Below are 25,498 nucleotides of genomic sequence, written 5' to 3'. Positions count from 1 at the left end.
TCTTAGTTACCACAAGCAAATCTGTGGAAGCAACTTATGAGCTCTGTTGGTAGATATTGGTATTTTTTTTTTTTTAAGATTTTATTTATTCATTTGACAGAGAGCCAGCCAGTGAGAGAGGGAACACAAGCAGGGGGAGTGGGAGAGGAAGAAGCAGGCTCCCAGCGGAGGAGCCTGATGTGGGGCTCGATCCCAGAACTCTGGGATCACGCCCTGAGCCGAAGGCAGACGCTTAACAACTGAGCGACCCAGGCGCCCCGATATTGGTATTTTTTAACACTAAATCATAGACTAAAGACTCGTAGAATAAGATGCTGCCTTCCAGACCATTGTGACTAGATGGCATGTTCAGAAAATGGAAACAGAGGCTGTGGGTGAAATATGTTTGGCTTTATGAAATCCTGCTCTTGAGGTTACAGTGTGATGTGGGGAATGAAGCTGAAAGGTAGGAGTAGCAGCAGCAGTAGTAGTAACGAAAATGTCCTATACATTCTTATGATAGTAAGTCTTTTGTATATCAAGGCTTCCAAGAAAAAAGGGAGGAAGAAAATTGAGTTGGGTACTCGTGGTAAATTTGTCTTTTGAAGAAAGGAGAGCTGGGTATAGAGTTAAGAACGACTGAAGAGGCTGTGTATAGCATTTAATGATTTTGGACTGTGAATAATGGACTTGTTTGGAGGTAATTATTTAGATATTTGCTTTTTTAAGCAGTGTTTGGCCTACTTTGATCTTAAACCCCCTTTAGGCTCTTGCCACCTTTGATGAACAAAGGAGGCTGGGTTGAATCTTTTACTGCATTCCAGAAGAGGTATTTTAATAATTAGTGGCATGGATGGGTGCTGCTTAGTGTCCTGATGTGGCATATAGGGTATCTTTGATATTGTAGGCTTGTTTGAACTCTTAGCTTTGGACTGTAATTTCTGCCTTTTGTATTTTCTGTTTTAATTTTTTTTAAATATGGGTTTTTCCTCCTGTGTTTTTTAGGTTAACCTGGATAAACTAAAGGAAAGAGCTCAAAGATTCGGTTTGAATGTCTCTTCAATCTCCAGAAAGGTAAAGTACTGTTTTTGCCACCTTAGAGCAGCTTGGGGGCTACATAGGCTGAAAATGACTGTCCTGAGAATATAGCTAGCTGTTCATATTCAGCACTTCATTTCATGAAGTCCTTTGACTATCACCTCCTCTCGCTGACTGTTGATTACGTTATAGGAATTCTTTCACATAGCGCATCTTTTTTTTCCCCTGCAGATTTTTTTCATAGCTTCCACCCAAGCTATTAGAACATGGTCTGTATTTCTCTTGGTTAAGATGTTGTAATCAGTGATGTTAAAAACTTACTACATCTACTTAAACTTCTAATGTAGTCTTTTTAAAATTTTTTAAAGACTTTATTTATTAGAGAGAGAGAGGGCGCGTGCAAGCATGAGCAGGGGGAGGGGCAGAGGGAAAGGGAGAAGCAGACTCCCTGCCGATGCAGGGCTCAATCCCATGACCCTAGAATCATGACCCGAGCTGAAGACAGATGCTCAACGGACTGAGCCACCCTGGCGCCCCTCTAATTATAGCCTTAATGGAAACAGGGGAAGAAAATTCTGTCTTTGGGTCCGAAGGTACCTAGAAACAAAACTTGAAGGTTCTTTGGAACAAAAACGAGAAAGTTATTTCATTCTTTCTGCCACTGTACTAACTGACATTATTGAGTTTATTAAGCAAGGTGACTTCGACACCATGCAGTGTGGAGTGATCAATTCTATAGGGCATTATTGTGTTTGGAGTTTGGCCAGGCACATGCCGTTGAAGTGAATGCTGAGGATTCTTCTGTTTGCTTTGAGCAGGTGGTCTCTTATGAATCTGTGTTCTGTGAGAATGAAAGCATGTTTCTTGGTTGTTGAAGTCAGGGCAGTGTTAAGGGAATACTACTGTAAACCAGAAGAACTATCAAAAGAAAAAAAGTCATTGGGGTGCTTGGCTGGCTCATTTGGAAGAGCATGTGACTCTTGATCTTGGGCTATACGTACATACCTACATACATATATAAACTTTTTTAAAAGGTCATTATTTCCCACTGAGTATGGAAGCATTTAGCTCGCTAAAATCCATTGGAAAACACTGTCCTGACAGTAGTTGTTAACATTTTTGCTCAGGAGAAAAACTGAGCACTAAAAAGTGTAAACACTTATGCCCCAGTGGGACTTCTAACCTTATACGCAACTGCTCCATTTTCCTTTTAGGTTACATTTTTTTATGTTTACCAGAAGCATAGCATTAGGTCTTTATGCCCAGCTTGGTCAGTAGGAATATTTGCTAGTTCATGTGAAATTTTAAAAAATTCAGGAGTTGAGAGTAGACAGAGTATATGATTCTTAAAGCACATGCAGCTTAATTGGGAAGAATATACTATAAACCAAGTCATTTGTGTTTTGTTAGATTGCTAAGGGGAAGGGTGCTTGGATCTGTGGCCCCAGTTCTCATCTGTCTCCTTTTAAGACTAGGTGTCTGAGAATCTCAGCAGTAACTCACTGTAGAGAATTGTATGTGTTCCATCAAAATTAACAAAATTGAACATCATATCTCCCAACTGTGTAGCTCATATGGACACTTTACTAAGACGACTTTGCCCCTCACTTTATACTGCCCACCTGAGTTATTTTCATAGTATTTCATTACAGGGATATTAGCCTTTTCACTTCACTTCCTTAGACTCTTTCTCCATATTTGACTTGCTTTCATTTTTAGTCTATAAGCTAAGTAAAGCATGAAGAGATACATTTATTAGTTTTGTGACTTTGAGCAAATTACTAAACTTCTTTGGTCCTCATCTATAAAACGGGGAAAAATACCTAACACTGTGTTTGTGAAGAGTAAGTAATTGTGAATATGAAATTATCTAACATACTGACACCTTGACCCTTAATAAATGCTCACTTTCTTCTTAGTTCAGTTCTGTTGGCCGCCTGACTTTATGCCTTTAATTGTGTCAAGTAACTTCTGTGTTTTAGTTGATCATTGATAAGATTTCATTTCCCATTTTAAGTCTCTGAAGGGTTGGGGTGTGTGGCTGGTTCAGGTGGTGAAGTGTGTGACTCTTGATCTTGGGGTTGTGAGGTCCAGCCCCATGCTAGGTGTAAAGATTACTAAACAAAATTAATAAATTAAAAAAATAATAATAAATCTCTGAAGGGTTGTAATCAGATAATGGTAATTGGTAAAACTCTTGACTATATGAGCTGTGTTTTCAGATGATGTTCATTGCCATACATATGTTCTAGAGTAGTGCTGCTCAAATTCTGTAGCAAAAAACTAGTTTGTTTCTTAAGTTTAAGATTTTATTTATTTGTCAGAGAGAGAGAGAAATAGGCAGAGAGAAAAGCAGGCTCCCTGCTGAGCAAGGAGCCCGATGTGGGACTTAGTCCCAGGACCTGGGATCATGAACTGAGCCAAAGGCAGACGCTTAACCAACTGAGCCACCCAGGGGTCCCAAGACTGTTTTTTTTAATTTGTAATTTGTCGGGGCTCCTGGCTGGCTCAGTTGGTAGAACGTGAGACTCTTGATCTCAGGGCTGTGAGTGAGTTCAAGCCTCACATTGGGCAGAGAGCTTACTTTAAAAGTTTTTTTTTCTAATTCATTGCTGAGTGGTACTTTTGTAAAATACAGTAAAAATGTCACAGCAGTGTTAAATTACTCTGGAAGTTTCCAAGCACTCACAGTTTCTGGAGTTCTTGCAGACTGGTAAACACTTTGGGGATCAGCACCAGGAGGCAGATCACATTTTGAGTAGCACTGTACTGGTGTATGTATGATTTCTTCCAGGGACCACTTTGCTTGGAGACTTTCGACTTTTTGAGATATTCTCTTTGAGCATAGATTCCGTTTGCATTGATCATAAATCCTGATTTTCAGAATCATCCTGATTTCAACAGTTTGCTCTACTTTGCCCCATAAACCATTAAAATGTCCCAGAAATGCTGATATTTTGGTGTCCACCACTGTCCAGTAGAACTTTCTGTGATGTTGGAAATATTCTACAGAATATTGTTCCTTTGAATAAGTCTGTGTTATCTAATACAGTAGTCATTAGCCACATGTCGTTATTGATTACTTGAAATGTAGCTAATGTGAACTGAAATTTTAAATTAATTTAAATAGCTGCATGTATATTAGGCAATTCAAGCCTAACTTAAATCTCTGTACAGTTTTCACACTTGAAGTGGCATAGAAATCCTTGATCAGACCACATGTTTGGACCACTGTTTCTGTAGCCTGTAGAGTATCTTTAGTGCCTGTAGAATATAAGCAGTTTCAGAGCGAATGTGGAAGGAGAGAATTGGAGGAAAGGGTGTAGTAAGATAAAAAAAGGAATTGTTCTTTTTTTAAAGTAACTTTTTCCCCCAGAACTTAGTTGTTCTAGATCCAAATCGTGAAATCGCAACTGGCTACATTCTCAGTGAGAGTTGTTTGGTTCAGAATCTTGTATTTAACTGTTCTCTATCACCAGAGATGATTTGCTACCTAGTATTTGGTTGGCCTAGGTTAGTGACATGATTAAGTTTGTATTTATGGAACAGCTAGGTCAGTATACTGTGCCCACCTCATCCTGGGTTCCAGTATAGCCTCCTCCTATATAATTTGGTCACCTGTCTTTAATTTTTACAATTCTCTAGGCACAGATCTCTTTCAGTTAGATAAGATGCAAGTAGTGGAGGTTAGCAGGTAGTGTAGAGATGTCTCTTCTTCCTAGTATCCCGAAAAGGGCAATGAGAAATCCCCCTCCTGTCACATCTGTTGTATGGGATTTGTGTTTGCTTGATCCAACTTAAGGCCCAGATTTCTTGCGATTTCTCTTTGGTAGATTCCTCTGCAGACCAGTGTATATGATAAAGAGAAAGTGTGTGAGAGGAAGTGAGCCGTGGATCAGTAGTGTTTATGACTGATTTGTGTGTGTGTATGTGTCATAGTCTGGTCATCTTTTCTTTATATTTTAGATTTACATCTGAGCATATTACAAATTTGAGGCTATCAAATCACTGCTATTCTTCCTAGGCTGACTTCTGCCAGACTGCTCATATATTTCAGCTTTCAGTTCCACTAGTATACTATACATGTTAGGCAGTACACAGAAACTTAAAGAAATCTGGCTGTCTCCCCCCCCCACCCCCCGCCTCAATCATCTTCCTCCTTTCTCCCTGCCCGAGAAAGGCCTGTCCGTTCATGTTTCCAACTCAGGTCTCAGTGAATAGAATCCTGTTGGTTTAGGATAATGAGAAGTGACAGGGCAAAGAATGGCACTGGCATTTATAGACATTTTTTACACAAGAGGCTGTAAATTGTCCCCTCCAACTCTTTGGACTATTTGAGGGTAGAATGGCATGCCTTTTCTCGTATAAGCCTCATGGTGACTATGGGCTGAGAAACCTCCCACCCCCTCAAACAAAACAAAACCCAGATAAATAACCTCTGCCTGGTTGGTTCTGATTGATCACCAGCTAGGTTTTCAGTCTTGTGCTTGACTGGTTGTTTTTTTTGTTTTGTTTTGTTTTGTTTTTCCTTCTCTCTGTCAGTTTTCCATGCCTCCCAAGAGAAGTGGTGTTTGGGTTAGTCCTTTTGGTGAAGGACAGGACTTGGCTTGGCGCATAAAAAACTCATCTTTGAAAGGAGTGAGAGATGGATAGAGGGAATCGATGGGAAGCCAGCTCAGTTAATAAATGATGATCATAGGACATTAGTTTTATAAAAACTAAATCTGGGCTTAGAGTTATGGTGTAAACTGATATAGCTAATTTGGATTGTTTTGTTTTCATTTTTCCCCCCCAAACATTGGCATATTTGGGAATGTGAAACTTGATACTTTAGGAAGTTATAGGACATCCAGTTAAGTCAGTATTAAAAACAAAACAAAACCCAAGCTCAGACACTAAGTAGATAACTGAATGTGGTTTATACTCTTTTCCCTCCCTGCGAATGTGAGGGGCATGTGTTACTGCTTCTTGGTTCTTGATTAGTAGTAGAAAATATAGGCATCTTTTATCCCTGTTTACCTTAGTACATCTTCCCTGCTTCTCTACTGCAATATCATTGCGCTTCCCTGTTTGTAGCTCATGTTAAGGTAACCGTTCTAATGGGTTATCTTAAGGACTATAAACCCTAAAGGCTGCTTTTCCTGCGTTGTGATCTTTGCCGGTTTTCTTCCCTAATGATTGTGATCTGTGTTATACAGTGTCAGAATATAAAAAGGGGGCACCTGGGTGGCTCAGTCAGTTAAGTGTCTGCCTTCAGCTCAGTTCATGATCCCAGGGTCCTGGGATTGAGCCCCACATCGGGCTCCCTGCTAAGTGGGGAGCCTGCCTCTCCCCCTTCCACTGTGTTTCCCTGCTTATGTTCTGTCTGTCAAATAAATAAATTAAATCTTTAAGAAAAAAGAATATAAAAAGGTTAAAAAGTTAAATATCTCTTCATTGATCATTATCTTGTTGAGGCTGGTAGCTAGAAGATTCTCGGGTGGCTGCAGTGATTAGTTTCATGACCCTTTCATGTAATTATATATTTTTGCTCACCATTGCTTGGGGATGCATCATTTCAGAGTGAGAGAGATATTGGACTTTCCTTATTTTTGAGGATCTTGTCACTGAAACCTGTTGAGATATCAAAGAAGAAAGCTGTGAGAGAGAGTCAGTTCCAAGCACAGGAGAGCACCAGTGTCTCCTAGCATATAGATTTCGCTGTGGCTAACTGAGAGTAGGCTGGTCTCCGTTCACTCTTCTGTAAGGCCTATTTGATTCTATCTGTATTCCCTTCCACCGTCTGAAATAAATGAAGAGATGTTTGTTTTTCCCCTTCAGCAGTGGGTTTTGGTATAGAGGAATGTGGAGAGAAGGAAGTTCACACTATGGATTTAGAAGTTGGTCACCAGCTTTCTCAGAGGGTCTATAATTGTTAGAGTTGAGGTATGTGTATGTAAACTTTTTCCAAAGGAAGAGCTGTGGGGCCATGTATGGGACATTGCCAACATGGTACTGTAAGAACCTGAAGAACCATAAACTATGGTGAGAAGCTTGGTAGAATATTTTTTATTAAGGGGTAGTGGTAGAAGATTTAGATCCCAAGATAAGTTGGAGAAGTAGCCTGCTAAGTGGTTTTGGATTCTTTTCCATCCAAAGTATACTCAAGTAGCGGTACCTAGGCTAAGTACACCACTTAATTCTCTACTTCCCTTTTTCATGGGGTCCCGTGAGACCAAGAGAATGCGGATAGTAGGATTGTAGATGGGAAAAACTTCAGTGTAGATCTTCTTAGACATTTCATTGAGTATTTCACTGAGCAAGAATTTGGGGGGACTACCCCCGCCCCTCATTCTAGGTTGTCATTTTTCCCAAAAATGCTTCTTCCATCTGAAAAATTATATTCTTTTAACTTACATTAACCAATAAGAATGGGGTGGGTGTGTGTGTGTGTGTGTTCAGTAGATGGAGGTAGTTGAAAGTAACTGTTAGGATGAATTTCAGGGAGAGCTAAGATCCAAATCCACATAGGTTTCAGCATTTCTTGCAGCATTTTGGGGCCCAACTAAAATTTAACCAGTCCTTTAAATCTTCTTCTAATTAATAATAATTTGAAAATTAATATTTGGCCTTTTTTTCTGCCCTCTCTCCTCTAAGATAAAAACTACTGTTTCTCCACCCGCCCACTGAGACAAACCTTGAGGGAGTGGTAAAGGAGCTGTTTAAAGAGGAAACAATAGGGAAAACTCTCTGACCTCAGTTTATCCCCTCATCTGGTTCTTCATTTGTCCCTGCTGAGGAACAGAACTTGTCTTTTGTCTGTAACACAAATACATCTTCACCTCCCTCCCTTCCCACTCTCCCCCCCAACCCGCTCTTCTCACTCCCTTCTATTATAGTTCCAATCAATGATGTCATTATGTGTGCCATTCAACTGCTGTTGAGCCACTTGGCTATAGGAATTTGGAAGAGCAAAGGGGCAGAATGGAATTTTTCTCTGTCCTGCCCAGGGCTCTTGAAAATGTATTCTAATTTTAACTTGAGAAATAGGAGTCAGGTTTTTCTTTGCTCAGTTTCTTCTTCTACCCTCCCACTCTATGTTCTAACCCTTAAACACAGTTTTTACTAGCTCTGTATGAGGAAAAAATTGGATAGAAATGTTAGGAATATAAATTGAACACTTTAAGAGGAAAAGCATTAAAAATTTGTAGAAGCAAGATGAAAATTTTGATGCTTTGTTACCATTTATGGTAACAGGTGTTTTGCCCTGTTTACTATAAGTTGGGTCTTTGAGAAGTTTCCGGTAGAGGGTTATACTTCCCTAGAGTGCCTGGTTGAAAACACTAAGGATCTTTCCCTTTTCATTTTATTTTTTTACATGATTTTGTACATTGAGTTTGAATCCAAATAACTAGAGGTAAGAAAGTTTGTAGTAAGAAAAAAAAAAAATGCACTCTCTTTTCTATCCTTCTTGCTCAATGTCCCGCCCCCCCACTTACGTCTTTGCATTCCTTCTAACATGTCAGACCTGATGACTTGATAAAAAACAAGTTTTATGCCTGTTTGTGGTCCCCCTGTAGTGTTTTCCCCAAGAGTAAATACAGTCTGGAAAAGGAGGGGAATGAGTCTGTTTTACTTTTAAATACATTTAGTTGTTTTCTGTCAGCCAAGTTCTTGAGATGGGATCATTCTCTTGAGTGTCAGTTTAAAAAAAAAAAAAACAGTTCCACCCATGGTACATAAGGTAAATAATTTTTAAAATTTCCTTGTAAATATATTATATCTGATTGTATATCTGGTTGTATCTCTAATTTGGGGGTGACCAGTATCTATGTCTAATTTGGGGGCAACCCAGTAGCTGGCCTGGCTTATCTAAGCATAGCAATATCTAATATCTGTCTGATTGCTCTCAAATACTCTCCCTGCCTGTCGTGAAATGTGAGCTCACTTTCTGAATCCAAGTCTATCCATCCTTCAGAATCTGTATGGGAGAAAAAACTATGGGGTGTTTTTTTGTTTTGGTTTGGGGTTTTTGTTTTGGTTTGTTTTTGGTGTATGTGTATTTCTAGCTTTTGGGTGGGGTAGGTAAGAAGTTTTGGTGTTCAAAGGCTCTTTGTGGTCTGAGAGCTGTAGCAATATAAGGATGTTTAAGATGTATTTTAATACTTGAGAGGCTAACACTTTGCTGATAGCGTTCTTTGGGCTGACATTGATAAGGAGAAGTAACATTTTATTTTTGAAAATATATATGGGTTCATGGGGCCCCTGGGTGGCTCAGTCGGTTGAGTGTTTGCCTTCGGCTCAGGTCATAATCCCAGGACGGGATTGAACCCTGCATCGGGCTCCCTGCTCAACGAGGAGTCTGTTTCTCCCTTTCCCTCTAACCCCACTCCCCGCTTGTGTGGGTGTGCACATGCACATTCTATCTCAAATAAATAAAATCTTTTAAAAAAATAAGAAAGAAAATATATACAGGTTCAATTCAAGTTTTTTTTTTTTCAAGTAAAATTTAGTAATTACATGACAGTTTCGTTTTCTTACATATTCATTTTTAGTAGCAAAGTTGCTTTTCATGCCTGATAGCTGAAGGAGGCCAGATAAAATCCGGTAGTATTTTAGAGATAGGAATGGGAATGAGGAAGGGCATCAGATTGGGAGATATTTTATAGGGGGACATTTGGTGGTAATGTTTGCAAACTAGCAAAGGCCCTGTTTTGTTAAGTTTTTTTTATTTTTTAAGTAATCTCTTCCCCCAATCTGGGACTCAAATTTGTAACCCTGAGATCAAGAGTCATATGCTCTACTGACTGAGCCAGCCAGGCACTATGAAAGGCCCTGTTTTTAATAACATCAGAGGTGTCTTGTTAAGATCTAGACAATATTTACTCCTTTCATACCCTCCCTTTCCTCTGTTGCTCTTTTCTCACATTTTTAAACCAAATTTTACCTTCTCATCCCTAGAGCAGATTCTTAGGACAGAAATAGAAATGTATTTTCAGGGTATTTTACACTTGAAATTCATGTCAAATACTGAATCTTCAAATCCCTAGCAGGGAAGATGTGTTACTGAGAAAGATACTATGTTTGAAGTGCTTGCTGTCTGGATTTTAAAAAGTACGGGGTGAGGAGTTCATTGAGGTATAGAGTAGAGGAGACAGTTACAGAATTTTCACTACCATGTTCATGCTTAGGTATGAGGTAGTTGAGGAAGTGCAACTAGAGGTGAAGAGAGCTGTAAGATGAGAGAGGCCTTATGTGATGGACCTCTTTAGTGCTGTTAAGTGAATGAGCAAAAAACACATAAGCCTTAGGACAAATCCTATCTGTTCTCTACTTTGTTGATATTTCCCCTTGTACTCCGTATTAGTTCTGCAGGGAAAGGAAAAAAACACCTTCGTGTGCTTGAACCTCGTTGCCTCTGTCTTTCCCCCACATACCTGAAGTTCCCTGGTCTTGTTTTGGCATGTTTTTCCTGTATTGAACTCCCTTGTAAAAAGTCTCTCTGTTCCTATACTTGAATTCTATGAAGGCAGGCAAGACAGGTGTGCTCCTTAGAGCCACCTGTGATTTCTTCATAGCTTTCTTTTCCCCCTTACGTCCCTGTGGCTGAGATACCCTGTTGGTAGGAAGCATAAACTTTTTTTGGAAGGCCCCTGGTGCTTTTGGAGGAAAACTGGAGTGGAGAGGCAACTTTGCTTGGACTTGGTGAGATAGATAGATAGATAGATAGATAGACAGACTTATTTATTTGTGTGTGTGTGTGTGTATATATATATACATATATATATATATATATTTATGTATGTATGTATGTATGCATGTATTTATTTATTTATTTTTGGTCTATGCTTTCTCAAAGCCATTTGCAGTTGTTCCCAACTATAGCTGTACATAAGGGTCACCAGGGGACCCTTTTTAAAATACATCTCCCTAAGCTCTTCCTTTTGAGATTCAGATTTATTAGTTTGGGGTGAAACCAGAAACCTGAATTTTAAAATATTACAGGTGAGGGGCCTGGCTGGCTCAGTCGGTAGAACACGAGATTTGGGTCTTGAGTTCGAGCCCCACATTGGGCATAAAACTTACATTAAAAATATATAGATAGATGTAGATATAGATATATTTTACAGGTGAAAAGAATCTGTTCTCCTAGTGCTCATTCTAATTTCTGAGTGCTCAGGTAACTGTTATCCTTCATTCTCTGTATATTTGGTTAAGAGAGCATTTACCTCCCCTCAGAGTTTTTAGCTTCCCTCTACTGACTTCTTGACATTTCTGCCAGCTCTGCATCGCTTATCCTTAAAAGCAGCAGCTTCCTGGCTTTTAAGGGAGGGAGGTGGGGACTTTTAATAGAAACTTGGTTTCCGGGGGTCTCAAGTGTGAAGCCTTCATTTCCTCCACCTGCGTTGCTTTGTCCTACAATCAGCTAGAGCAAGACCGAGACGACCTCCTCTGGGGTTGAAGAGGAGTGGGGGTTGGGGAAGGAGCTTGTTTTGGAGAAAGAGAAAAAGTGATGGGAGCTAGTGGCTCAGAAGAGTGTTTGGTTCAAATCCTGTAAAGATAGGAGAAGATACAGTTCCTGGTAGTCTCTAAATCCCATGTAGCTTTAAAGTTCCTGGCACCCTGCTGGCCCTAGAAAGTTGATTCTGATCTCACAGTTAAAATTTTTTAGAGTAGGTAAGATGGTTGTATTGGGAGGTGTATTTTTTGTTATGTGAGTGGGAGTGTTGGAGTGTCACTTTATGCTAAAATGGCATACCCTTTGCTAGTCCAGCCCTTCACTTTTGTCTTGCTTAGTTAGGCTCTGTGCATTAGTTTTTAGGACCACCTCATGGTCTGGCTGGCATAAAGGCTCAGGAATAAACATGTTCAGATGAATTTCAGAAACTGGGGCAGGGAGGTGACAGCTGTGTGTTTAAGCATTGCAGTGTTTCTGAGAGAAAAACCATCAGTTGCTGTCATTCACCCTGAGAGTATGAAATTGGAAGCCCACTTACCCTGGAGTGTTTCATAACCTTTACCTCAGGGAAGTCAAGGCCATGTCATTATTAATCTGCCATTGCCTGAAGGCCCCCACCCTCTTTTTTTCATCCTACCATCAGTCGTGTAGCAGTGAGAGTCAGGAAAGTGACCATAAAGTGCCATCCTTTTCTTTTTGCCTCACTCTTACCTTACATTCCCTTGGAAAATCAGACTGGCCTGAGTAGTATTAACGTCTTTATATGGTTATTCATTTATATAAGGGGATAGTTAGGGGCCCCTGGGTGGCTTAGTCATTAGGCATCTGCCTTTGGCTCAGGTCATGATCCCAGGGTCCTGGGATCAAGCCCCGAATCGGGCTTCCTGCTCAGTGGGGAGTCTGCTTCTCCCTCTCCCACTCCCCCTGCTTGTGTTCCCTCTCTCTTTCTCTCTCACTGTCAAATAAATAAAATCTTAATAAAAATAAAAGGAACAGTTATTACTTTTGAAAAACATAACCGTCTTAGCTCTCTATCAGTCTTTCTCCCATCATTCAAGGGAAAAGACTTCTGAGAAAGTAACTATTAAAGTGGGGTAAATAAAGTGGCAGAGTTTAGGTCCTGATGGAAACATATAGCAGGCTCTTACATTGAAGAGTGTTGAATGTGAAGAATAGCTGTCATTAAAACAGCCATAGGAGGGGGCACCTGGATGTCTCAGTATATTTGGTTAAGAGAGCATTTACCTCCCCTCAAAGTAGACTCTTGATCTCAGCCCAGGTCTTGATCTCAGGGTCATGAGTTCAAGTCTTTCATTGGGCTCCACGTTGGGTTTGGAGGTGGCACCTGGGTGGCTCAGTTGGTTAAGCATAGACTCTTGATCTCAGCCCAGGTCTTGATCTCAGGGTCATGAGTTCAAGCCTTTTGTTGGGCTCCACGTTGGTCTTGGAACCTACTTAAAACAAAGCGAACAAACAAAAAAACAGTTATAGGGGTGCCTGGGTGGCTCAGTTGGTTAAGCGTCTGCCTTCGGCTCAGGTCATGATTCTGGGACTCCCGGGATCCATCGAGTCCCACATCTAGCTGCTTCTTCCTCTCCCTCTGCTTCTTCCTCTTCCCTGTGCTCCACCCCGCCACCTGTGCTCTCTCACTCTCTCTCAAATAAATAAATAAATAAATAAATAAATAAATAAAATCTTTTAAAAAAAAACAAACAAAAAAACAGTTATAGGAGAACAGCCAGCTCCAACTCGTAGTAGTACCTGAGCTTCCCTGAAGTGCTCTTTTCTGCTTATAAGGGTATCTCTGACTGAATTCTTTAGATTGTAATTTCTGCTTCTCACACATGTGTAAGGAGGGATGATGAGTGAGTGAGCTGTTGCACTGACCAGGAAAAATGACTGGCTTGGTTAATTCTCTTGGTCTCCTCTGACAATAGTGAGGATATCTCATATTTAAATTCAGTAGATACTCTTGCTTTGGGTTTTGGGGATTATAATTCCTTAAATAAGTGTAAGTTACATTTGGGTCACTGTTTTGTTTCTCCTAGTTTCTTCTTTTTTTTTTTAAGATTTTATTTTCTTTTTTAAAGAATTATGTAGTATTTTAGAGAGAGCATGAACGGGAGGGGAGAGGGAGAGGGAGAGAGAATCTCAAGCAGACTCCACCATGAGCACAGAGCCAACGTGGGGCTTGATCTCACGACCCTGAGATTTTGACCTGAGCCAAAACCAAGAGTTAGATGCTTAACCAGTTGTGCCACCCAGGTGCCCTAAGATTTTGTTTGTTTATTTGATTTTAACATTTTATTTATTTATTGAGACGGAGGAGGGGCAAAGGGAGGAGGGAGAGAATCCCAAGCCAAGAGCCTAACTCAGGGCTGGATCCCAGAACCCTGAGATCATGACCTGAGCCAAAGTCAGGAGTCAGACACTTAACCAACTGAGCCACCCAAGTGCCCCTAAGATTTTATTTTTTTTAAATAATCTCTACACCCAGAGTGGGTCTCAAACTAACAACCCCGATATCAAGAGTTGTATACTCTACCGAATGAGCCAGCCAAACACCCCTCTCCTAGTTTCTTTTTAATGATCCAGAGTGGCACTGGTAATAAGATTGAAGAAGGTGTATATGCTTTCAGTACATAGCCCATGGAGTGCTAATTAAATCAAAGTGGGCTGCTTTTGCCAGAGCAAATAACTCTGGCACACTAAACTTGGAGTGGTGTTCTTTATTGTATTCAGGATAAGACTAGTAGGTTTTGAAAAATGTTCTCTTGAATTTGTATCTTGAAGAAGCAGGTTGGGTTTGGAAGATAAAGCTACAATCTACTCCATCTTGGATAGAGATTTTATCCTTGGAACTCTTTGCCATAGAATGAAAAGGACACTTTAGAAAGCATCTATGATGTTCAGGCTGCCAGTTGTTGCAGCTGATCTTCCATTTGGTACTTAATTCCTGGCTACAGTATATATGCCATGGAAACCACTGACAAGAGTCCTTAAAGTTTCTAGTAATAACTTGGTACTTCCTTCCCCTCTCTTTTTCCTTCTTGGGGCACTGAAGTATTTTTTAATTAATCCCATTATATTTAGGGAGGAGTAAGTTCTTAAGGGACCAGCAGCAACCCTGTAACTAACTGTACTTAGTTTTCTAAGTTTCTGTCTTGGGATCTGGGTGTTGGATCCTTGTCTTTGGATCTCACCTCAGTACTTCTCTCTCACCTTGATACTGGCTAATAGAAATATTTTCAAAATCGCTTGCCAAGTTTTATAGCTGTCAGTAGAAAGAGGAAAACAGTTAAAAGTGTTTATAGTGATTCACAGGGTTGAGAAGATAAAAACTTACAAGTTGCTCAGCAAAAGCATAATTACTCTACATCTGGGGACCAGAAAGATTTCCCCATGCATCCTCATAATGCAGTAATGTAATGAACAATGGCATACATCTTTACTGTAATTCAGTCTTAAATTCATAAATACCAGGAGGTTAAGGATCTTTGTCTTACTCATCTCTGTTCCCAATGCCAGAACGGTGCCTAACCTAAGGTAGACACTCAGTGGATTTTTGAATGACTAGTCGCTGAATGGATTAATTTTGATTGGATGGATGGTGTTACTTAAAATGTTGATGGAAACTGAGGTCTATAATTCATTGAAAGCAATTCCTCAGGGGCCTATAGAGTACCTAAGATTAGATCTACAGAGTTAGAGTTTGAATCCTTGCTCTGTTCCCTTGGATATTACCTAGTTTTGTTTGTTTGTTTGTTTTGTCGTCATTAATTATTAGGTTTGATGAAATCAGTAAAGCTTGGCAGCATAGATTTTTTTTAGGGTTTCAGAAGGAGAAGATGGTTAATAGCACCACTGGTGGAGAAGATTGTGGTTTTGGTAGTTACTTATTCTGCCATACTTTAACCCTAAACTGTACTCATCAGTGCAAATACTTTGCCTTGCAGCTAATGGGAATTTCCTTGTTATCTTGGTAATGGGTCTGATTCTTACATACTTTTTATTTATTTTTTCATTTAAGTAATCGCTACACACAGTGTGGCGCTCAAATTTCACAACCCTGAGATCAAGAGTTGCATGCTCTTCTGACTGAGCCAGCCAGGCACCCTAAGATTCACCTACTTTTGATGACTTTGCTTTTTTTTTTCTTTCTTAGTTTCAGAGGTACAATTTAGTGATTCATCAGTTGCATATAACACCCAGTGCTCATTGACTCAAGTGCCCTCCTTAATGCTCATCACCCAATTAATTATCCTTTTCCCCTACCCATCTCCCCTCCAGCAACCCTCAGTTTGTTTGCTGGAATTCAGCATCTCTTCTGATTTGCCTCCCTCTCAATTTTCATCTTATTTTTTCTTTCCCTCCCCCAATGTTAATCTGTTTTGTTTCTTAAATTCCACATGAATGAAATCATATGGTATTTGTCTTTCTCTGACTTACTTTGCTTAGCATCATATCCTCTAGTTCTATCCATATTGTTGCAAATGGCAAGATTTCATTCTTTTTGATGGTTGAGTAATACATATATATATGTATACCACATCTTTATCCATTCATTTTTTTAAAGATTTTATTTATTTGAGAGAGACAGCACAAGCAGGGGGAGAGACAGAGGTAGAGGGAAAGGGACAGGCAGACTCCCTGCTGAGCAGGGCACCCCATGCAGGGTTGATCTCAGGACCCTGAAGTCATGACCTGAGCCGAAGTCAGACGCCTAACTGACTGAGCCACCCAGGCGCCCCTTGATGACTTTGCTTCTAATGTAAAAGATGAATGAATGGCATTGTTAGCTTCAAAATTTTGTGGGTGGTTTCACACTTTGTTTCAAAGACCAAGAGGAACGTTGCAGTAGAAAAAATAGCTACCATTTATTGAGTACCTTTATGAGAGTCCTTATATTCTGAGTGTTTTCTCACATGTAATTTGTATCTTGGGGCAGCCTTGAATGTCTCAGTCTTTTCCTCTAGCAGGCATTGTTTTCTTTATGTTGCTTGAGAATTTTCCAAATATAAAAGGGAAACTAAGGAGAAAAGTGAATCTGAAAAGTTGAAGATGTTGTTTGAAGAGCTCACTTTAGAATTATCTTATTCCATGATGGAAAAAAGTGATGGTGATTCATGGGGGTATTTGGCTTTGTGAAATATATATTCTGCTTTCCATCCTGTGCTTTGTATATGGGCTCTCTCCTCTTTTGCACAACTCTCTTTCTCATTTTTATCAATGAGCTTTTAAAAAGAAAAACAAGGCAGCTATTGGGAGGTAGGAGGATTATGTATGCTGAAATTACTGTTGTCAGTTAGTTGGCTTACTATTTAAATCTTGAGTGAGAGGATGGGCAGGTGAAGTATATGGATCAGTCTGAACATCCAAGGCCTGTGTTTAGTCCATGAGGACAGGTTCCTCCTCTGGTTTTGAATGCAGGTTGTATGTTTTGAGGAGTTTCCACTTGATAGGAAATAAGGGCACTTCAGATTCCAGCACTGTTCTTCCCACACAGGAGCATACATGGGAAGAAAAAAGATTTGTTAGTGGTTAAGGGGTTGCAGGAGGGAAGTGGAGGAGGAATGAAGAAGGGAAAGGCTTGCAAATGCATGTGACACTGAGCTAGAGGGGTCAGTGCTGCCTGCAGATGCACAACCCCATTTGTGCACTTGAGCATGGCCCGAGGGAGCATTGGCCTGCTGAATGCAGAGAGAGATGCGTTTTGATCGAGGTAATTTCCCTCAGATGGGTCTCACCATCCCATGAATCAAAACCTGTCAGCAAGGAGCTAAAGATGGAGTGAAGTTTATTGTACGTTTGTTTCCATGCGACACCGTCACGCTAGAAGGGTCAAGTGAGAGAGATCATTAGAACTGTGTTGATTTACTGGGCCTGTTGTGCACTTTCCCTGCAGGGCAAGGGGGAAAGAGGCTTTAGGAGGGAAGCTGAGGGGCTCTGGATGGGGAGTGAAGGGCAGGCATGCACAAAATAAATAAAACCCTCACTGGTCTCTGCGGGTGAGGGGTGGGCAGGCTGTTTGTAGGGGGGTGGGAGGATCTGTATTGTTTTTTGTTTTTTTTTTTCCCTAGAGACCCTGGTAGATTTGCAGCAGATGCTCTGTCTGGATGTCCAGGAGAGACACCAAAGATCTGATTAAAAAGGGAAGCTCATGGAGAACTCTCTGATCTTAGCCTTAGTGGCTAGAGAAGTGTACACCCTCTCTTTTCTTCCGTCTATCTTTTGAGCACCTTTGAGCTCAAAACGAAGCACAGAAAATTTAATGTGGAAGTTAAAATCCCTGTTTCAGGATGTAGCAAAATAGAGAACCAGAGAAAGGCTGTCCCACACATTCTACATAGACCTAGGCTTTGTGATGAGATTTGTGAAGGGAGTGGCCTCAGAATTTGTGCTGAAAAAACAGCTGGGTTTTGAAAGTACCATCTCTGTCTCTGTGATTTGAACTTGCTGAAATAACCTTATCTCTGAATTGAATGAAAATAAGTACGTAGTAGTAGGTAAGCAATATATAGTCTAGTTCTGCCTTTCTTCAAGAAGTATATGGAATGCTCCTTTTATTACCCCTAACACTATGCTTGGCCTGGAAACTTAGTGAAATGGAGGTATTTCATCTAGAATGTCCTAGAGACATTCTCATTTTGAGTGCTCCATTTTTATCTCTTATTCCCTTTATCTTAGTGGTGGTAGACAAATTAAAGAACACTTTTACTAGTAACTTCAGTAAGGAAAAATATACGAGGGCTGTGTTCATTGGAAACCTTCCTAATTCTTTTATTATAGTTCAACAGATGGAGTAGCCAGTTAGGCAAAATTAGAAACAAATTCAGTTGAGAAAATCTTTCGTGTAAGATTACAAACTGGAGTCCTTTCCCTAGATCCCAGATAGTTATAAAGTGGAGGCATATGTTATGGTAGAAGGGGATGGGATCCAAACATTGACCCAGGTTATTTGAGTGATATGGAAGTGGTTGAAATAGTTTATAGCTACCTTTAGCTAAGGGTTCTAACGATCCTTCTTCCTTTGGGAATGAATTGCTTCTTCCATTCTGCTACTGTTCTTCCAAAGAAAGTGTTATGTGAGATGCCTGAGGAGATGGCAAAGCTAGGAAAGTGGATCTTGAGTAAAATGTCCTGGGTTCCATTCCTGGCTCTCTGCCACTTACTACTTGTGAGACTTGGGCAGTTTACTTAGTTTCTCCAAGTCTCTGCTTTCTTTTTTTTTTTTTTTTAAGATTTTTTATTTATTTGACAGAGATAGAGACAGCCAGCGAGAGAGGGAACACAAGCAGGGGGAGTGGGAGAGGAAGAAGCAGGCTCACAGCAGAAGAGCCTGATGTGGGGCTCAATCCCATAACGCCGGGATCACGCCCTGAGCCGAAGGCAGACGCTTAACCGCTGTGCCACCCAGGCGCCCCACCAAGTCTCTGTTTTCTTATCTATGAAATTAATTTAGTTGTAGTACCTACTATGTATGTCATAGTGCCTCCTATGTTTGAGATTATTAAGAAGTAAATGAGGGTTGTCTGACCAGCTCAGTCAGAAAACCATGTGACTCTTGATCTTGGGGTCATGAGTTCAAGCCCGACTTTGGGTGGTAGAGATTAATAAAAAATTAAATGACTAAACTTAAAAAAAAAAGTACATGAGATATTACATGTAAAGAACTTCGTACAATACCTGGCATAAAGTAAGCACTCAGATGTTAGTGACTCTGTAATATTATCATCATTATTTTAATTTCTGATTATTAAAAACAAGAATACTTTTGGGGGGGCGCCTGGGTGGCACAGTTGGTTAAGTGTCTGACTCGTGCTTTCTTTTTTTTTAAGATTTTATTTATTTGAGAGAGTGAACGAGAGAGAGAAGGAACAGAGCGGGAGGGAGAAGCAGACTTCCCGCTGAGCAGGGAGCTTGATGCAGGGCTTGATCCTGGGACTCCCAGATCATGACCTGAGCTGAAGGCAGACACTTAACCGACCGAGCCACCCAGCCCCCTCAGCCCTCTTCCCCCCTCAGCCCTCCTCCCCCCCGCCGCCCGCCCCACCGACTCTTGATTTTGACTCAGGTCATGATTTCAGGGTCCTGGGATTGAGCCCTGCATTGGGCTCTGTACTCAGCAGGGAGTCCGCTTCAGAATTCTCTCTCCCTCTCCCTCTGCCCCCCGCCGGCCCCAAAAATCATTTCAAGCTATTCAGAGCCTTCTGTGACTTTGCTGGGCATTCATAATGCTTGGCTTTCTTTGTACATTCTTCAGAAATACCACTCTGGCCTCTTTCCCTTCCATCCCTTGGCAAGTAAATGGAACTTGTAAGCAGTGTTCAACAAGTAGTTTGGGTGTCTTCTACCAACCTTTTGTCCTCGGATGTTACTCACTGAATCCTCAGTCCATATCTCTGAACTATAAGAATTTCTGCAGAAATTTGTTGTATGGGTATTTCTTCTGTTTTCTTGACTCCATGGGTCTTATGAATGTTGAGGCCCTTCTTAAAATTAAGTATTTAGTCATTCTTAGGGACAACATTCTGTATGCTTCCTTATTCAGTTTCCTGTCTGTTTTTTTGTTCATGTGATCCTTAGTTTTGGGCACAAGATTGGCTGGCATATTGTGACCATTAAGTTATAATTTCATTCTCTTTATCTCATGAGTGGAGGCTAGCTTGTTTGAATTGCTTTCTTTTTCTCTGAATAGTCTGAAGATGATGAGAAGCTGAAAAAGAGGAAGGAGCGATTTGGGATTGTTACAAGTTCGGCCGGAACAGGAACCACAGAGGATACAGAGGTAAAATATACCTAGAGTGCTTAATAGAGCCCTTGAAAGGAAGTGAGGGTGAAGACATGTTATTATTTCCCTGGCCTACTTCTTAAGTGCCCAAATAAGATCTTTTTGTTCTTTGCTTAGTATCTGTTTTCTGGATAAAGTAGCCACACTGAATTCCATTAGTATACTTAATTTGGTGTTAGAGCCATTTAGTCTAGAAAGGAGCACAAGATTTGGAATCAGAAAAGCTTGGATTTGAAAAGTGACTCTGCCACTTAGTATTACTTACAAGTTATGGCAGTTCTCTGAGCCTCAGTTTCATCATCTGGGACGTAGCGATAATAAATACCTACCTTGAAGTGGTATTTTAAACATGAAATTATGCTAAGTAAGAAGGGATGATACTGTGTAAAATGCTTGACACAAAGCCTGTCATATTTAGTAAGTAGCAGTGTCTCTGATTATCCGCTAGCCATATTTCTTTGATAGTTTAATGAAGACTTATCCAACTCAGACACAAGTATAGTTGTGCCTAACTCCCCTCTGGAATACCTCAGTGGACTCAAATGAGACTTCTTGTTCTTTTTTTTTTTTTTTAAGATTTTATTTATTTATTCGACAGAGATAGAGACAGCCAGCGAGAGAGGGAACACAAGCAGGGGGAGTGGGAGAGGAAGAAGCAGGCTCCCAGCGGAGGAGCCTGATGTGGGGCTCGATCCCAGAAAGCCGGGATCACACCCTGAGCCGAAGGCAGACGCTTAACCGCTGGGCCACCCAGGCGCCCCTAGACTTCTTGTTCTTATTGCTTTATTTTTAACTAGTCTCTTAAATGAAAGAGTGGCTTTTATTGTTTGTTTTATAAAGACTTGTGATTGTCCATATCCCAGCTTCGTCTGGAGTAACTCAAATTAATTGAGAGCCTGAGCATGGCAAGACTACTCGGGGCTTTGACAGACAATATTGATTTGCTGATTTAAGAGTATCTATAATGGGGGCACTGGCTCATTTGGTAGAGCATGTGACTCTCAGTCTTGGGGTTGAGAGTTTCAGCCCCATGTTGGTCATACAGATTACTTAAAAAAAAAAAAAAAAAGAGGGTGTATCTCTAATGGAGACCCAAAGTGTCACCTAAGGTATACATAAAGAAGAGTTGAAATAGTTGAATATGTTTTGAATTCTAAGAATTTCTTGAGTGGTGAAGAATTTGCGGTGTTCTTTCTTCCTTTAATCCAAATTTACTTCTTTCCATCTACCTCTGGAGATGGCTTTTGTTTGTTTTGTTTTAAGGTAGGCTCCATGCCCAGCGTGGGGCTTGAACTCACGACCCTGATTTCAAGAGTTGCATGCTGTACCAACTGAGCCAGCCAGGCAGCCCTGGAGATGACCTTTGAAAATCTATTACCTCACACACTCAAAATCTTATAGTCTTTTTATGAATAAATATGAGAGTGAGTCTTGTAAGTAAACCCTGAAAATTTTATAATTTCATCAGTTTACATCTCCAGTAGGGAGAAACTTGAAAGACTTTGTATACTCTGTGCTGCTAATTCAGAATAAAGCATTACCTGTTGTAAGTATCAGCTTACTGACTGACTTGCCAGGATGAGTTAGAAGTAAACTCAAAGGCTTGTTCTAATTCTAGTATAATTATTGCCTCTTTGCCAAGGAAACTGTTGAACCAGCCATGTTTACTAAGGTAGTACATTTGGCTTCTCCAAGATAAGGCAGATGATTTTGTTGGTTAGCAAGGAATAGTAGCTTTTGTTGGGAGAGTCAGTGCATGTAAGTGGGTAGTAACTGCAGAAGTTGATGGAGTTTACATGAACCAGATGACTAATTTATTTGATTCCAGAGAATTGTGTCAGTAATTCAGTTAGAGTGGGCTGGGCTTACACTCATCTTTTCTTTTTAATCTAAATTAAACCTCCTGTGTGAATGGAATCCAGAAAAAAGAAAAAGTCCCAGGGCACCTGGGTGGCTCAATCAGTTAAGCAGCCAACTTTTGATTTTGGCTCAGGTCATGATCTCGGGGTTGTGAGATCGAGCCCTGCTTTGGGCTCTGCGCTGGGTGTGGAGCCTGCTTAAGATTCTTTTTCTCCCTCTGCCCCTCCCCCCACCTCCCTCTCTTAAAGAAAAGAAGTCCCCTCTTTGCTGGGGGCAGTGGTTAGAATGAGGATGAAGGACTCAGCACTGTTTTCAGTCACTCCCAGATCAAAAAGGTCTTTCTCTCCTCCCCCATTTCTCATTTTGTGCCTCTCTCCAGTGCTGACTCCCTTAAAGAGATCCATATTGGGGACTCCCCTCCTTCCCATTTATTCTGTTGGCATTGAAGATTTATATGCCTCTCTGTAGATTTGGAGGCCCAAGGAATAACTCCTGCTTGGGCCTTACTGCCAAGAAGGGCATCCCCTTCACCCTCTCCATGAAAAAATAGCATTGGTCAACCCTTTGTCCTCTGAGATCTCCCATCTCCCCACTGACTGGAAGATTCCCAAGTCTGTTAAGAGTCCATTGTTTCCAGACTAACTTGCTATAAGGCTGAGTGGACCTCTCTCCTTTAGGAATCTACTACTATTCACTTCCTCCTTTTCCCCCACCCCCTACTCTCCACAGTCTTCTCCCCTCCTTTTCCACCAAACCTCTTCGGCTTTAACTGGATAACTGAAGAGATTCAGGAATGAAATCTCTGGCTGCCAAGCTTACGCCTGGGTCTTCCCTCCTTCTTGGACCTTGTGATAATTCATGTGAGCTTGGGTTAAAGCAGCCAGGAACCCAGGCCACTGTTGTCTTGTAATCTAATTTTTTTCTTCTTGCTTCTTACAGGCAAAGAAGAGGAAAAGGGCAGAGCGCTTTGGGATTGCCTGATGAAAAGCTCTTAATGCTGTCTGTTATCCAGTGGTTTCCATCTCTCTGACTTTTCTTGGTCATATATATGCCTAAATGCACAGTCATGTGCCTAGGTCCTGCCTCGCAATGAGAGAGCATGTACCCCGGGTACATCCAGGAACTTCAGCAGCAATTTGACTCATTGCTGTTCCAACTTTAAGGTTGTTGTTCTTGTGTTGTTGTTTTTTAATTATTATTTTGCTTGTTAATAAAATACAAATAGAAAAGAAAACATTGTGTTTTATTAGGTGCTCCTTTGAGTTCTTAGAGCCAGATTAGACCAGATAAGGGGAGCTTCAGGGACAAATATTACAGGGAATTAGCCATAATGCCTTTATCCTTTAGAAAGGAGAACAAGGAAAAGGATTTGAGTCTATTCCTTTAATCCTGTTTATTCCCTTCTCTCATATTCAGGGGCATCCTTTTATTCTTTTTTTTCCATGAAGAGACCAAGTTTCACCCTGAATCTTTGCTTTGGGAGGTTGGCATGACCCATTGGGGCAAAATAGGGGGAACACTGAATTTTAGGTGTAAAGGATATATATGTAAGGGCTGATGATTGGTAGTCTATTATGGAATGGAGTCCAGAAGGGCTCTGTTTTCAAGAGTGACCTGGTGAGATACTGTCTGGTTTCAGCCAAGGCCGATATGTAGGACCCTGTTGGTTATGCAGTTCAGGAAAGGAGATGGGCTGGGTATGCCTCAGAGCTAGAAGTGTAGGGATTCAAAGCATGATAGGATATTAGAGGTGTTAAGCATTGATGTCTAGATCATTGGGAACATGAGCAGTAGACTGGAAACCTCTGCCCTTTTTTTTTTTTTTTTAAGGCTGTGTGTGTGTGTGTGTAAGTAATCTCTACACCCAGCATGGGGCTCAAACTCACAGCCCCAAGATCAACAGATCAAAAGCTGCATGCTTTTCCTACTGAACCAACCACATGCTCCTGAAGGTTTCTACTTTCTAATCAAGTCCTGTGCTAGTTTGTCTTTTTCCATTACAGAAGTACATAGTTTTAGTGGCAGCGTTTCTTAAATATTACTAACATCCGTTTTCCTTGCTGAGCCTCCTACTTAGAAAGGTTTGACTCTCTCCAAGCAGGCTGCTGGTTTGCATTTGATGTTTCACCGAGATCTGAAACATGCTACTTTTGTTTTTGGATATGTTGGTGTAGGGTTTCTCCTCTTTATCTTTATTTCTGGACATCTCTGTAAGGTTGGTTTTTATTTGTTTGTTTTGAGAATAAAGCTTAAGAGCCTGGTACCTTACCTGAAGACTTGGATACCTTGATCAGATCCTGTGTTGCTGTGGTATAATTCCTTATTTCCATTTCTACTATAACCTGTCTGGTTTTGTGATTAATAGAAAAGTAATGGTTTGATCCCCTTCCCAACAAGAATCTCTTTCCACAAATTGTCTTTGGTTGCTGAGTAGGGCAGGGACCTAAGTTTAGACACTTTAGGAAAACTGGGCCTTGTAGAGCAGATGCAAAGATTGCCCATTTATTGTGAATTTTGCCCCAAAATAACTTTGGAGAGGTGAACAAAAGGGACATTGGTTAAACATTTCCTTCCCTCCCTTCCCTCTAGCCTCTTCTGTTTGCCTGCCTTTTCTTTTCTCCAGGCCCTGATCCTGAGACGAACTTTTCTTTCTCTACTCTGTTTCTATCTGAAAACAGAACCACAGAAAATTAGTTTTGTAGGTTGAAAGAAATCTTATAGATTCAGTAAGGGTTTTCTACCCAAGGATGGGAACATAAATAGGTAAAGAAATAGAGCACTGGGTCCTTCAGAAGTTTTCTTCACTTTGTCTCTATTTTCTAAAACCTTCCAGAAAGGTATTCCGCCTTCCCGCAGGATTCTCTTTCTGAAAGTTAATCGTTCTTTTCCCCCTCAACTCACTTCCCCAAATCTTTGATACTGTGTTTTTACTCAATTTGTGTGGATTTTTAAATAACTTTTTTCATCCCATTCCATCAGCTGTTCTTCTGTCAATCAGAAGTCTCTCACACCCAAGCCTGATGACCAGATCTTCCTCTTCCTGTCTAATGGTAGTTGTTCCCTGCATACTTTTTGAGCGTGAAAGTTCAGGATGCCTATGTCTTTTTTACTAATTCAACCTTAAAATAGTAAGTCCCTTTAAAAGCATCCAGGCTTGCAGTTCTTTATCTGGAATCCAAGTACCCTTCCTTCCTATCTCCTAGTATACCTGGTGTAGTTGATCTAGGATTCATATGCAGTTTGCTGACTCCAGTCTTTTCCCTCTCCTGAAGCTGTGACATTCTCTGCATACCTGAGAGCTCTTAATGAGGGAGTCTATAAAAGATGTGGAGGGAACTAGCTTCCTCAGCTGTAAATCTGCACCTTTTTATGGTTCTCTAAGAACCATGGGA

At 40.7% G+C, this 25,498-nt stretch overlaps 1 protein-coding gene across 1 annotated transcript in view; it reads left to right on the top strand.

Annotated features, from left to right (window-relative positions):
* Positions 1-23,340, top strand: part of LOC103656925 (SAP domain containing ribonucleoprotein) — a 43,990-nt gene extending 20,650 nt beyond the window's left edge. Inside the window, exons 9-11 of the mRNA XM_040637113.1 lie at positions 985-1,053; positions 20,154-20,243; positions 23,046-23,340. Of these exons, the coding sequence (XP_040493047.1) occupies positions 985-1,053; positions 20,154-20,243; positions 23,046-23,087 (201 nt within the window). The 3' untranslated portion in view covers positions 23,088-23,340. The remainder of the gene's footprint in view (positions 1-984; positions 1,054-20,153; positions 20,244-23,045) is intronic.
* Positions 23,341-25,498: the final 2,158 nt, after the last annotated feature.

Source organism: Ursus maritimus, unplaced genomic scaffold (genome assembly GCF_017311325.1).
Source record: "Ursus maritimus isolate PB19 unplaced genomic scaffold, ASM1731132v1 scaffold_21, whole genome shotgun sequence".
NCBI classification, from domain to species: Eukaryota; Metazoa; Chordata; class Mammalia; order Carnivora; family Ursidae; genus Ursus; species Ursus maritimus.
Note: the sequence above shows the minus strand (reverse complement) of the source record. Positions and strands in the feature narration are given on the sequence as shown.